Source organism: Podarcis cretensis, assembly GCF_951804945.1.
Source record: "Podarcis cretensis genome assembly, chromosome: 4".
Lineage (NCBI taxonomy): Eukaryota > Metazoa > Chordata > Lepidosauria > Squamata > Lacertidae > Podarcis > Podarcis cretensis.
Genome location: NC_137173.1, coordinates 1,643,238 through 1,654,702, shown reverse-complemented (window position 1 = coordinate 1,654,702; position 11,465 = coordinate 1,643,238). Strand labels below are relative to the sequence as shown.

Genomic DNA, 11,465 nt, shown 5'->3' with positions numbered 1-11,465 from the left:
CCTCCTGCCTCCTCTTCCAGCTGGCTTCTTATCTCTCCCATCTCTCTTGGGACACCCCCCCACACCTGAAAGTAGGGAGTTCTGATGGTGGTAGAGGGTTCCTATGACAAGCCCCTGTATTCAAATGTAGCTCAAGACTGCCACCTAGAGCACCTGGGATTTACACACCGCTGCCACAAACCACGAATAGATAGCTGTTCAATGTTTTGTTTCTAGATATGCTTCCCCACTTTTTGCTCACTAATGCTAACTGTCCACCTTTCAAACATAATTGCAGTGTCGTTAGGAAAGTAGAGGTAGCCTCTTAGCATGGCTGCATAGACTGTTTACATCAGAAATCAGGTGTGACTCACCATTGGACAAAACCACAGTCTGTCTTGGTAAAAAGGCCAGATTCATCTAGTCTCATATTCCCATAAATCTGTGAGGCTTTAATCGTGGACCTTTTCTTCCAGGAAACATCTAACTGGAGTCCAAAGATGCTGTCTCTCTCAATACCTTTGTGTTGCATGGAACTCTGTACATGCTCTGAAACCTAAGATTCTGCTCAAGCTAGTAAGATGTAACTAGGCTGCCATCCTCAACCCACATACCTGGGAATAAACCCCAGTGCACTCAACAGGACTTACTTTTGACTCAGCCTACACTGACACTCGTTGACCCAATGATTGCAATGCCTGAAGGACACACACACCATTAATCTTTGCAGTTACAATGGACTTTTATTTGATCCAATTTTACATCCACATTTCACTTGTTAGATTGTTTTTTAAATTGTAATCATGGACACGATTGGTCAGCAGAGAAGATTGCAAAGAAAAGGAAGCTAAGAATCATAGAACTGTAGTGTTTCCTTCATGGAGAGGCTAGCTGGAACACCAGGTTGTAAGAAACCAAGAAGCCATCATTGTACAGATAGAGTTTGCGGTCTGTTGGGTGGTAGTCAACCCCCCGCACTGTACCAAAAGGCTTCTCCAGCACTATGCTAATCCGGCCCTCCTTCCCCGTGTTTGTGTCAAATGTATAGAAGATCTCCTCTTGATGTGTGTTCAGAGACCGAGTGACGTACAGGACTCCGCAGATGATGAAGGCACTTGTCACAGACGGCTTGTACTGCCGTGTGAACCAGGTCTTCTGCATCTGGAGGGTGTCCTCGTTTATCTTGCTAATCACGATGTTCCCTGTGTTTGCCTCTGTGGAATAAATGGCCCACAACCCACTTTCATCCACAACCAAGTCTATATCTTGCCAAGCCGTCCCTGCATAGGAAAAGCGGTTATTGTAGGCAGCCCCTGTGATCGTGCTTTTCAAAACCACAGTGTTAGAGGTCAATTCTAATTTATACATCTGATTGGTGTTGTAGTAATTAAAGTACAGGAAATTCTTGTATACTGTTGCTCCACTCCCTTGCCCAGATAGACTAAGTCTCTTAGATGGTGCATAAAATAATAGGTTTTCATAGGACGAGTAAAGATCAGTTGTCTGCATGTTCCTTTCATCATACATTGGGGCCGCCCAATAGGCTTCACTTGTAGGGCTGCCTGGAGAGTAGCCTTTGCCCCAGACACCATACCGGTAGCCAGACCCTCTCCAGCTCCAGCTGTGGAGGTGTGGCTTGCTGATGTTCAGAAGGCCACTGTGGTTGCAGAAGCCTAGAACCAAACAGAGAAAGAGAAGATGATTTGAAACTACTGGGAGACATGAACATGGTGAGAGAAACATTAAGCCTTCACATTGTGGTTTAGGGTAAAAGTCTGCTAGGGTTTAAGAAGTCTGTTTTCAAGACTCTTCTGATTAAGTCAATGCAATTGAGCTGGAGAAAACCCCACCAGCTAGGCAATCTTCTGAGCTGATGGAAAGGGTGTTTCTACTGCCATTCAGAGGTTAACAGCTTTTATAGTGATGACAAAGTCATTGCAACTCATTTAATAAGGAACCAAAAGAAACTCGCTTTACAGGAAAGGCAGCATTACTGGTCAAAAACCTCAAACATCCCATACTTCCTTCACCTTTTCACCCACTTTATGCTGACTCTCTTCTTTCCACTCCACGAAGGAAGCCCATCATGCCCTATGACAGGCCCAGATCCTTGCAGACACATACATTATGCTTCCACCATGCAGAACGCCAAACAACCTATTTATGGTGCGGGATCATTTGCCCTGGTTTGCATGTCTTCCCATTAGCTGCTCTTTCAACCCACACTTTTCCATGCATTTCCCTGTCACTTTGCAAATTCCAGGAAACTGTGAAGAGGATCTTCACCCATGGTTTATGGTGGGGCGTGGGGAGGATTTAGTTAGGTATGCAATGACCCAAGAACTGTGGAAGCAGCCAATGAATGTGCTCCAATCCTCAGACTTCCCCCACCCCAAAGTCCCAAGCAGTGCTGAGGGCCTCCACTGTCTCCCACGGACTGTCTTAGAAGCCCTGCTGACCTGGTGGAACCAGTTGACCAGAGCCTGGCTCTTCACATTCCTTCAGCCGTTGCTTCAGGGCCAGGATCTCCCGTCGGATGGCCAGGACATTGTTCTTGTCCAGATTCTCCAGATGCGCCACCATCAGGCTCATGTTCTTAATCTGAAGAGAAAAGGAAGGATACAGATCTGGTGACCAACATGCTGCCCTCCTGATATTGTTGGGCTGCAACTCCTGTCTCCGTCTCCTGGCCATTCCCCACTGGCAACCCCCTTTGTCAACTCAGGGACAACCTGAATTAATGCAGGCACACTGATGTCCTTCTGCCTTTCTAAGATGTGCCTTTTTATTTTATTTTTTAAAAAATCTATGCTCTATTGGGGTTTTTTATATTTCACAAAAGATAAAACCTATCCATCTGTCTGTCTGTCTGTCTGATCCAGCCTCACCTCCACATACAGCTGTTGGACCACCACATTGCTCTCTCCCATGGAGGCCTTCAACTGAACCACTAGACTCTCCATCTCCTGGATCTCCAGCTTCAGGACCTCGAAATCCAGCTCCGTGTAGGAGGTTTGGCTCTTGTGCATCTCCTCCACCCGTTGCGTGAGGTTGAAGATCTTATGGCCATAGACATCCACAATCTTCATATACTCAGTCACCTTCAGGAAGAGGGAGGAAGAGAAGCCAGGCAGGGAGAGAAGGGAAGGAACTGATGAGCGGCCCCTTTACTGAACTGGCCCATTTATGTTCTCCTCCCACTCTTAAATTGAAGCAGCTCCCTCCTTCTTTTCTCAAGATTTCACATGAGGAGAGCTTCTTTTGCTCTGGTGTTCAAGGCTAAGCACAACTGGCAAACTAGATAAGGTAAAAAGTCATGAAAGCAAGTGGTCAAGGTGAGGATGGAGGAAATATGGAAGGAGAGGAGAAGAGAGGCCTGCTTCCAAAAAGAGGCAGATGTTTCTCCAAAAGAAAAAGGGGTCCTGGTGGGATCGTAGAGTTGGCCTATTCAGTCTTGTTTTGAGTGACAACTGCTCCAGACTGCAGCCCTTGCTCCAGCAAAGCTGTCTTAATCTTAATAACCAACTACTTGACATGCATAATTAGGGACACAGGTGGCACTGTGGGTTAAACCACAGAGCCTAGGGCTTGCCGATCAGAAGGTCGGCGGTTCAAATCCCCACGACGGGGTGAGCTCCCGTTGCTCGGTCCCTGCTCCTGCCAACCTAGCAGTTTGAAAGCACGCAGTGCAAGTAGATAAATAGGTACCGCTCTGGCGGGAAGCTAAACAGTGTTTCCATGCACTGCTCTGGTTTGCCAGAAGCGGCTTAGTCATGCTGGCCACATGACCCGGAAGCTGTACGCCGGCTCCCTCGGCCAGTAAAGCGAGATGAGCGCCGCAACTGGACCTAACGGTCAGGGGTCCCTTTACCTTTACCTGACTTGCATAATTTATTTCATCCCTAGAATATGGTCTTGTTTGGGGCAGAACTGGGGGCAGGAATGGGCGAGGAATGAACAAATGATACATTAACCCAGGAAATATGAATATGAGAAAAGAACTGCAAGTCTTGCCCAGCGGCAGGTTTTGCTTTATTAGCTAATCATAGAATCATATAATTGTAGAGTTGGAAGGAACTCCAATGCATCATCTAGCCTACAATGCAGGGCTCAAGATACAATGTGTTGATCTTATACATGGCACCACATCCTCCTACATTTCATTGGGAATGGAATACCAATTTCTTGGCATTTAGTCGTTAAGAAGGCCCAAGGCCTGCATTCCTAAAATCAAGTCCTCATTTACCTTGGAAAGCTCCTTGTTGAACCTCTCCGAGAGCGACCCTGCCAGCTTTTCCAGGGCCTCCACCTGCTGGGCAGGGAAAGCGTCTTCTGGCAGGAACACGGAGCATTGGCATATCCCGCGATCGTCCACAGAGCCATTGACATGGGAGACCAGCTGCAAGAGCAAGGAGGGCGAGGGTAAGAACACCCAAGGAGTCCTGCAGCAGCAGCAGCAGCAGCTGGACTAGGGCATATAGGCCCCCTGAGCACAGCACCCTGTTCTTCTCCCAGTGGCCAACCAGGTGCCCCAACAGGAAGCCTACAAGCAGAGGTCTCCCCGCACCTGTGATTCCCATCAACCTGTGGCTTTTGCTGTCCCAAAGCGAAACCGAGGTGGTTTGTTTGCACAGAAGTTGAAATATACTCAGAGTCGCAAAGTGATTTCATGCTCTTTATTCAGCTCATAGTGGTGAGGAGGAATGAATGAATGTCCCCTCAAAGTATCTGCTTTATATACATTATTTACACAATGGGCTGCACATGATTGGCTAATTCTGGAATTCTACTGTAAGCCAATCAGGTTGTGGATTCACTTATATCTGGAGCATGATTGGGTGGTTCCTGCCAACCAATCATACTGCTGCATTGTTCTAGGACCAATCAGACTGCTGCATTCTGAATCCTATTGTTCTAGGACCAATCAGACTGCTGCAGTTTGGATCCTATTCAACTCAGTACATAACACCAGTACCAAGAGTGTTTTTTCTTGATTTCACCAATGCTACTCAACCTGTGAAAGACAGACATTCTCGTTCCCCGCTCACCGTTTCCAAAATTATCTGCCCATGGCTTCTGATTCCGCTTGACTCTCATGAGAGTTCAAGGCAGAACCTCCTCAACGTCAACCCATCTTTCTGTGCCCTCAGGTAAGACACATCGCCATTGAACAGCAAGATTGTTTCCTACCTGGGAGGCGGTGGTAGATGTCGCTTTCCAGCTGGGCAGTCGGGAAAAGACGCTCGGAAATGGGGCTTCTGTAACCAATGTCTACCAGAGGAAAACACAAACATCACATGGGAAGTTATTTCAAGTTTCTGAGCAGTTTTCAAAGGGAAGCCCATGCACAGCACATTGCGGTAGTCTAATCAGGAGATTACCAGAGGGTGGATCAGGGTGGCAAGGCAGTGATGATGACACATGACGGAAGGTAGTCAATGTGGCATTGAGAAGCAGCAAATCTGCTGCTGTACAATAGGACTTCCCCTCTTCCCTCCCCCTCTGCACCCCCTAAATCTGTTCTGGGGGTTCCTTCAACACTCCAGAGCATATCTGGGGATGGTGTGGGGCACCCATGGGGAGAGAATAGGGGAGGAAGTCCCAGTGTGCAAGTGGGAGGAGTTCTGCTCATGCATTCCTTTAGTTGACTACCACCCAGTGTCTTGTTCCAAAGTAGGATGTGATCAAGGGCTATTTGCCATGCCTAGATGCAGAATTGAGGGATGTATTGTTTGTTGAAGAACTAGAATGTTCTTTATTGTCAATTTCATGCCTTACAAATGTTGGTTTTGAATTTATTTTTGAGGGTGATGAGTGTTTTATTAAGAAGCAGGGCAAGGTAATTGCTTCTACAAAAATGGTGGATGGCTTGTATTCTTTACAGCATTCTCCGCCCAGTGATGGGGTCACAGAGAGCTGGAAAAAAGGATGTGTTAATAACTGAACTATGTCAGCAAAACTTCTTGCTGGACTGCAGGTTTCTTTTTAAATCTTGCATGTTCATGAAGCATTTTTGTTTTAGAATCTTAGATGCTTTAAGACCTTCTGGTTTATTTTTACACAGCACCTTGATCTCTGAGCAGTGAAAGACTCCAGGGGGTTCCAGTTGCTTAGCTAAATTTGGTCTCCTTAGAATGGTCAGTGGAGACAGTGGTGTCTTTAGGAAATATGGTTTTATTTAAACATGTATACAACCTGAGTACAAGATGGAGTGGGGAATCTCAACATTAACACCTCAATAGATCTTGCTTCCCCATCAGTCACAGCTTTGGCTCCAGCACAGACCAAGCAGGTCTTTGTGAATCCAGCCTCCTTCCTGCTTCCTGATTTCTGGCTATTGTGTCTCCTCTCTCCCCTTGTCCCTGTTGGCATGACCCATGGGACCCTCTCCTTACCTCACTTTCCATGCTAATGGTGGTGCTCATGCTGGCCACACAGATGCCATGGACGAGGAGGAAGAGCAGGGACCTTGAAGTTGGGCCACCCATCTTCTCCGCAGTCCGCCGATGTTGCCTTGTGGAACTGGAGACCAAACCGCTAATTTATAGTCATTTCTGGGATTGCCCCTAATCAATAAATAGTGTTTCCTTGTTGAGATAGTGCTTATGTCAACACTGCAGGTTACAAAGCTAGCAGGTGGTAGATGGGTCCAAAATTTCACTGACAGCCATAAATTGACACATGGAATTATGTGCACTGCCAATGCCACCGTCCAGATCTAACAGGATCTAACTGGTTCCAGCACTCTGCCCAAGGGCCAGCCTCCTGCTCTCCTGTAGTTTGGGCAACTGTATCATTCTATCAAGTGGGGAGGAGATTTGGCCACATCTCAGGTGTGTGTATGTGGCAGAATTTGTGACAAATTTGCAAGCTGTTGGGCTACAAAGCAAGCTTTAATGTGGCACCTCCAAAAGATAGGAGAGGAGTGGGGAGTGCCGGATTGGCAAGAATGCAAGTCCATGGAAGCTGGGAGACGGTGGAAGAGCAGGCAAGGTCCCTTTGCTTAGGAGGTGACATTCTGTGCCCGCCACACACACCAAGAAAGACTTGGCTTTCCCAGGTTCAGATGCCCCACAACAACCTGGGCCCATCCAAGATGGCCAGTGGGGGCAATAAAATGTCCTGGTCCGGCTAGTGTATACAAGGCGCTCTGTTTCCCAGAAGGAATTGCTACAACCCAAACCTGGCCAAGGGACACGGGTGGGGCAGTGGGTTAAACCACAGAGCCTAGGGCTTGCCGATCAGAAGGACGGTGGTTCAAATCCCCGCGACGGGGTGAGCTCCCGTTTCTCGGTCCCTGGTCCTGCCAACCTAGCAGTTCAAAAGCACGTCAAAGTGCAAGTAGATAAATAGGTACTGCTCCGGCGGGAAGGTAAACAGCGTTTCTGTGCGCTGCTCTGGTTTGCCAGAAGCGGCTTAGTCATGCTAGCCACATGACCCGGAAGCTGTATGCCGGCTCCCTCAGCCAATAAAGCGAGATGAGCACCGCAACCCCAGAGTCGGTCATGACTGGACCTAATGGTCAGGGTCCCTTTACCTTTACTAAACCTGGCCAAGAGGGAGGATGTGAGGTCTTGGTGCGTGATTGAATTCTGACCCTTAACTTAGTATTCCTCACAGTTTTGAAAGCAGCAGAAACTGGAGCTGAACCTTGGCTCATCCCCCCCCCCCCCTTAAAGCAGAGAAATGTTAGTGTGCAATAAGAAAATAACTAAACCTAGCAGTTCTGTAGCCCTGGACTTCACTTGCAGAACTGGGGAGAGTGAATAGGGACCTCTTTGGGGGATGCTCAGTTGCTTTTGAACATAGGAGTTCCTGCTGAAATCCCTGCTCAGCCCTGAAGCTCTTGGGATAAATGATGTCCCTGCCCTTTCATTTACTGCAACCGACTCTCTCCCTCTGGACTTCTGCTGTCTGCAGGTCCTCTCCTGGGACTCTGAGGTAGGGAGGAGGAGGAAGAAGACATATAAATTTCCACCGTTTGCTGACCTTCAGTGGCTGCCTTCTCATGAAGTGCCCTGGAGAAGCCGCTTTGAGGTCCATCTTCCATCAGGGCTGCAAAGTCCTGGATCGGACTGTTTATTGCCGTATGCTTGCTAAAAGCAGGAAGACGTTGCACGACCTTTTTGGTGACTGAGGTAAGGGGAATGACAGAACCGCCTGGCAAGAGCAAGCAGGCAAACACTCCCAGTGGACGGGCATTGGCAGGATAGAAGATGGTGAAGATTCAGGACAGATAAGAGAAATTCCTTCTTATCTCCCTCTCACAAGAGGTAGTGATGGCCTCCTGCCTAGATGGCCTTAAAAGAAGATTAGGCAAATTCATGGAGGAGGTGAGGGCTATAAATGGCTCTTAGGCACTGTCAGAGGCAGAAATGCTCCTGAATGCCAGTTGCTGGAAACCCCAGGAAGGGGAGCTATTCTTGTGCGCAGGTCCTGCTTCCCCACTAGGGCATCTGGTTGGCCACTGTGAGAACAGGAGGCTGGACAAGGTGATCCAGCAGATTCCTCCTATATAATAGTAATAGTAATAATAATCATACCCCGCACATCTGGCTGGGTTTCCCCAGCCACTCTGGGCGGCTTCCAACCGAATATTAAAAACAATACAACATCAGACATTAAAAGTTTCCCTAAACAGGGCCGCCTTCAGTTGTCTTTTAAAAGTAAAATAGTTGTTTATTGCCTTGACATCTGATGGGAGGGCGTTCCACAGGGTGGGCGCCACCACCGAGAAGGCCCTTTGCCTGGTTCTCTGTAACTTGGCTTCTCACAGCGAGGGAACCGCCAGAAGCTCCTTGGAGCTGGACCTCAGTGTCCGGGCAGAACGATGGGGGTGGCGACGCTCCTTCAGATATACTGGACCGAGGCCGTTTAGGGCTTTAAAGGTCAGCACCAGCACTTTGAATTGTGCCCAGAAACGTACTGGGAGCCAATGTAGGTCTTTCAAGACCAGTGTTATGTGGTCTCGGCGGCCGCTCCCAGTCACCAGTCTAGCTGCCCGCATTCTGGATTAATTGTAGTTTCCTGGTCACCTTCAAAGGTAGCCCCACGTAGAGCGCACTGCAGTAGTCCAAGCGGGAGATAACACAGATGCTGTCAGTTTAGCTGGACCTCAGGAGTTTGGACTCATGAAGACTGTCTGCCAGCTGTCCAGTCTCCTCTCTGTAAGCAGAGAAGCTTTGAAGAACAGGAAAAGCCCAGCACAGACCCAGAGCTTTCCTGGGTCAACTCAGTAGGCCATCTGCACCTGGTAGAGTTTATATTGTTTTTCTTTGGGTTCTGCACTTGCCGTAAGTGCACTTCTCATCTGTTTCTTATCCAAACAGAGTGACTGGATCAAAGGAAAGGGGTTGGAAATAAAGGAGAGGCTATTGTAATGCCATTTTATGAATTTACTTTGCAAGGCGGTAGGGTGTACGGATCCGGATGCCTCCCCTCGAGAACGAGGTTGCAAAGTTGGAAAAGGTTCAGAAAGGGGTGAAGAAAATGATCCGGGAGATGTGGCAACAACTTCCCATATTTGGAAAGGTTGCAGGAGGATTTTTAGTTTAGAGCAAATATGAGGAAGAGGCAACATGATGGAGGTTTGTGGGGTCTGGAAGGGTCACGTCCACTTACCTGGTCACATGCGAAGGAAGGATGCTCCAGACCAGGTGTAACAGGAAGTCCTCCTGGCTGGAGCAACATCCCCCCTCCCCCCCCCCGTGAGTCCACTCTAGGCAAACAGGAAATGTTGTATTTGACTGCTTATGTCACATCCCACACATGGCAGCTAATGGAAGGTTGAGCAAGGGGGCATTCTGCAGTCTCCTCTGCCTCCGACCTCCCAATGTACCACAGCCGACTCACAGCTCAATAGTGGGAGGACCTGGGTGGAAGCAGAATGTGTGAATGTGTGTCTACAGATCATGCGCTGGATGTTGCCGGACAGGGGGAGGCAATGGCTGCTCACCTGGCTGATGCTTGCACTTCCTTCCATTTTCACAGGGCCATCAAGAGAGAAACGTCTCCCCGCCATGGCAGCTGTCAATCGCTCCAGCTTCACCATCGCCAAGTGCATCCTGGTTGGCGTGGAAGGCCTGGAGGAATCTCAGATGTGGATCTCCATTCCCTTCTGCTTCATGTATCTCCTCGCTCTCCTGGGCAACGGCCTCCTCCTCTTCGTCATCGCCAAGGAGCGCAGCCTCCACGAGCCCATGTTCCTCTTCCTGGCCATGCTGGCCGTGGCCGACGTGACACTGTGCACCACCACCATGCCCAAGACCCTCGGCATCTTCTGGTTCCACGCCCGGGAGATCGCCTTTGGGTCCTGCGTCACCCAGATGTTCATCATCCACTTCCTTTTTGTAGCCGAGTCAGCCATTCTCCTGGCGATGGCGTACGACCGGTACGTTGCCATCTGCGACCCGCTGCGCTACGCCACTGTGCTGACGCCCTTGTGGATTGTGAGGATCTTGGTGGCTGCGGTGGTGAGGGCCTTCTGCCTGATGGCCTCCTTGACCTTCCTCCTACTGCGGCTGCCCTTCTGTGGCCGCAACGTCATTTCCCACACCTTCTGTGAGCACATGGGCATTGTTAGGCTGGCCTGCGCCGACATCACGCTCAACATCTGGTATGGACTGACCGTGGCTCTCTTGACCACGGGGGTCGACACGGTTTTGATCGCTGTTTCGTACACTTTGATCCTCCGTGCTGTCTTCCGTCTCCCATCCAGGGACGCCCGGGCCAAAGCCCTGGGCACCTGTGGCTCCCATGTCTGTGTCATCCTGATGTTTTATGTCCCAGCCTTCTTCTCCATCTTCGCGTACAGGTTTGCAGCCAACAGCATCCCTCGCCCTGCTCACATCCTGCTGGCCAACGTCTTTGTCACTGTGCCCCCTATGCTGAACCCCATTGTCTATGGGGTGAAAACCAAGCAGATCCGCGAGTGCCTGGTTCAGCTGCTCTGGCGGCCTGGGAAGTGGCGCTGAGGATTCCAGGCACGTGTTCAATTATTTTATTTTATTTTTGCCTGTTGTTGTTGTTGTTTACAATTAAGCACTGTGTAAATTTTATAAAATAAATGAAATTAAATTTAATTGGGATGTTGCTCAATCTGCAGTATCAACAAACCACAACATCCTTTTTATTACAATGGGGGGTTTTGTTGAATTTTTGGTGCAATTGTCAATAGAAAGACAGCTTAAAATGCAAAAGGTATATCAACATTAAAAAATCAACAAAATGCAGGATAATGAGATGTCAGGGGTTCAGGAGCAGAAGCACAGGGAAGAGGGGAGATGGAGAGCGAAGGGGAAGAATCTGAGGGCAGCGTAGGAGAAGATGACAGTGGCCTGAGAGATTCCATGAGCCTCTCCAGCGAATCGGAAGATTCACAGAAGGGGGCGCCGGTGGCCAGGGCAAGGGGGGTCCCAAGGGGGACACCCCAGAAGCAAGGGGCCAGCGGGGACTCCCAGAGCAGCAGTTGGAAATCAGGACCAGCT

The 11,465-nt window shown here is 49.1% G+C and overlaps 2 protein-coding genes across 2 annotated transcripts; one reads left to right on the top strand and one right to left on the bottom strand.

Annotated features, from left to right (window-relative positions):
• Positions 1 to 717: 717 nt before the first annotated feature.
• Positions 718 to 6,488, bottom strand: LOC307215103 (olfactomedin-4-like). Its single transcript, XM_079974282.1, has 6 exons — positions 6,375 to 6,488; positions 5,170 to 5,250; positions 4,226 to 4,378; positions 2,868 to 3,080; positions 2,439 to 2,580; positions 718 to 1,652 (listed from the first exon to the last, which is right to left on the bottom strand). The coding sequence occupies exons 1-6, from the start codon at positions 6,465 to 6,467 to the stop codon at positions 856 to 858; spliced, it is 1,479 nt and encodes a 492-aa protein (XP_079830408.1). The 5' UTR covers positions 6,468 to 6,488; the 3' UTR covers positions 718 to 855.
• A 3,487-nt stretch (positions 6,489 to 9,975) lies between these two features.
• On the top strand, positions 9,976 to 11,172 carry LOC307214973 (olfactory receptor 52Z1P-like). The gene has a single exon (XM_079974090.1). The coding sequence runs from the start codon at positions 9,999 to 10,001 to the stop codon at positions 10,950 to 10,952; it is 954 nt and encodes a 317-aa protein (XP_079830216.1). The 5' UTR covers positions 9,976 to 9,998; the 3' UTR covers positions 10,953 to 11,172.
• The last annotated feature ends 293 nt before the right edge of the window (positions 11,173 to 11,465 follow it).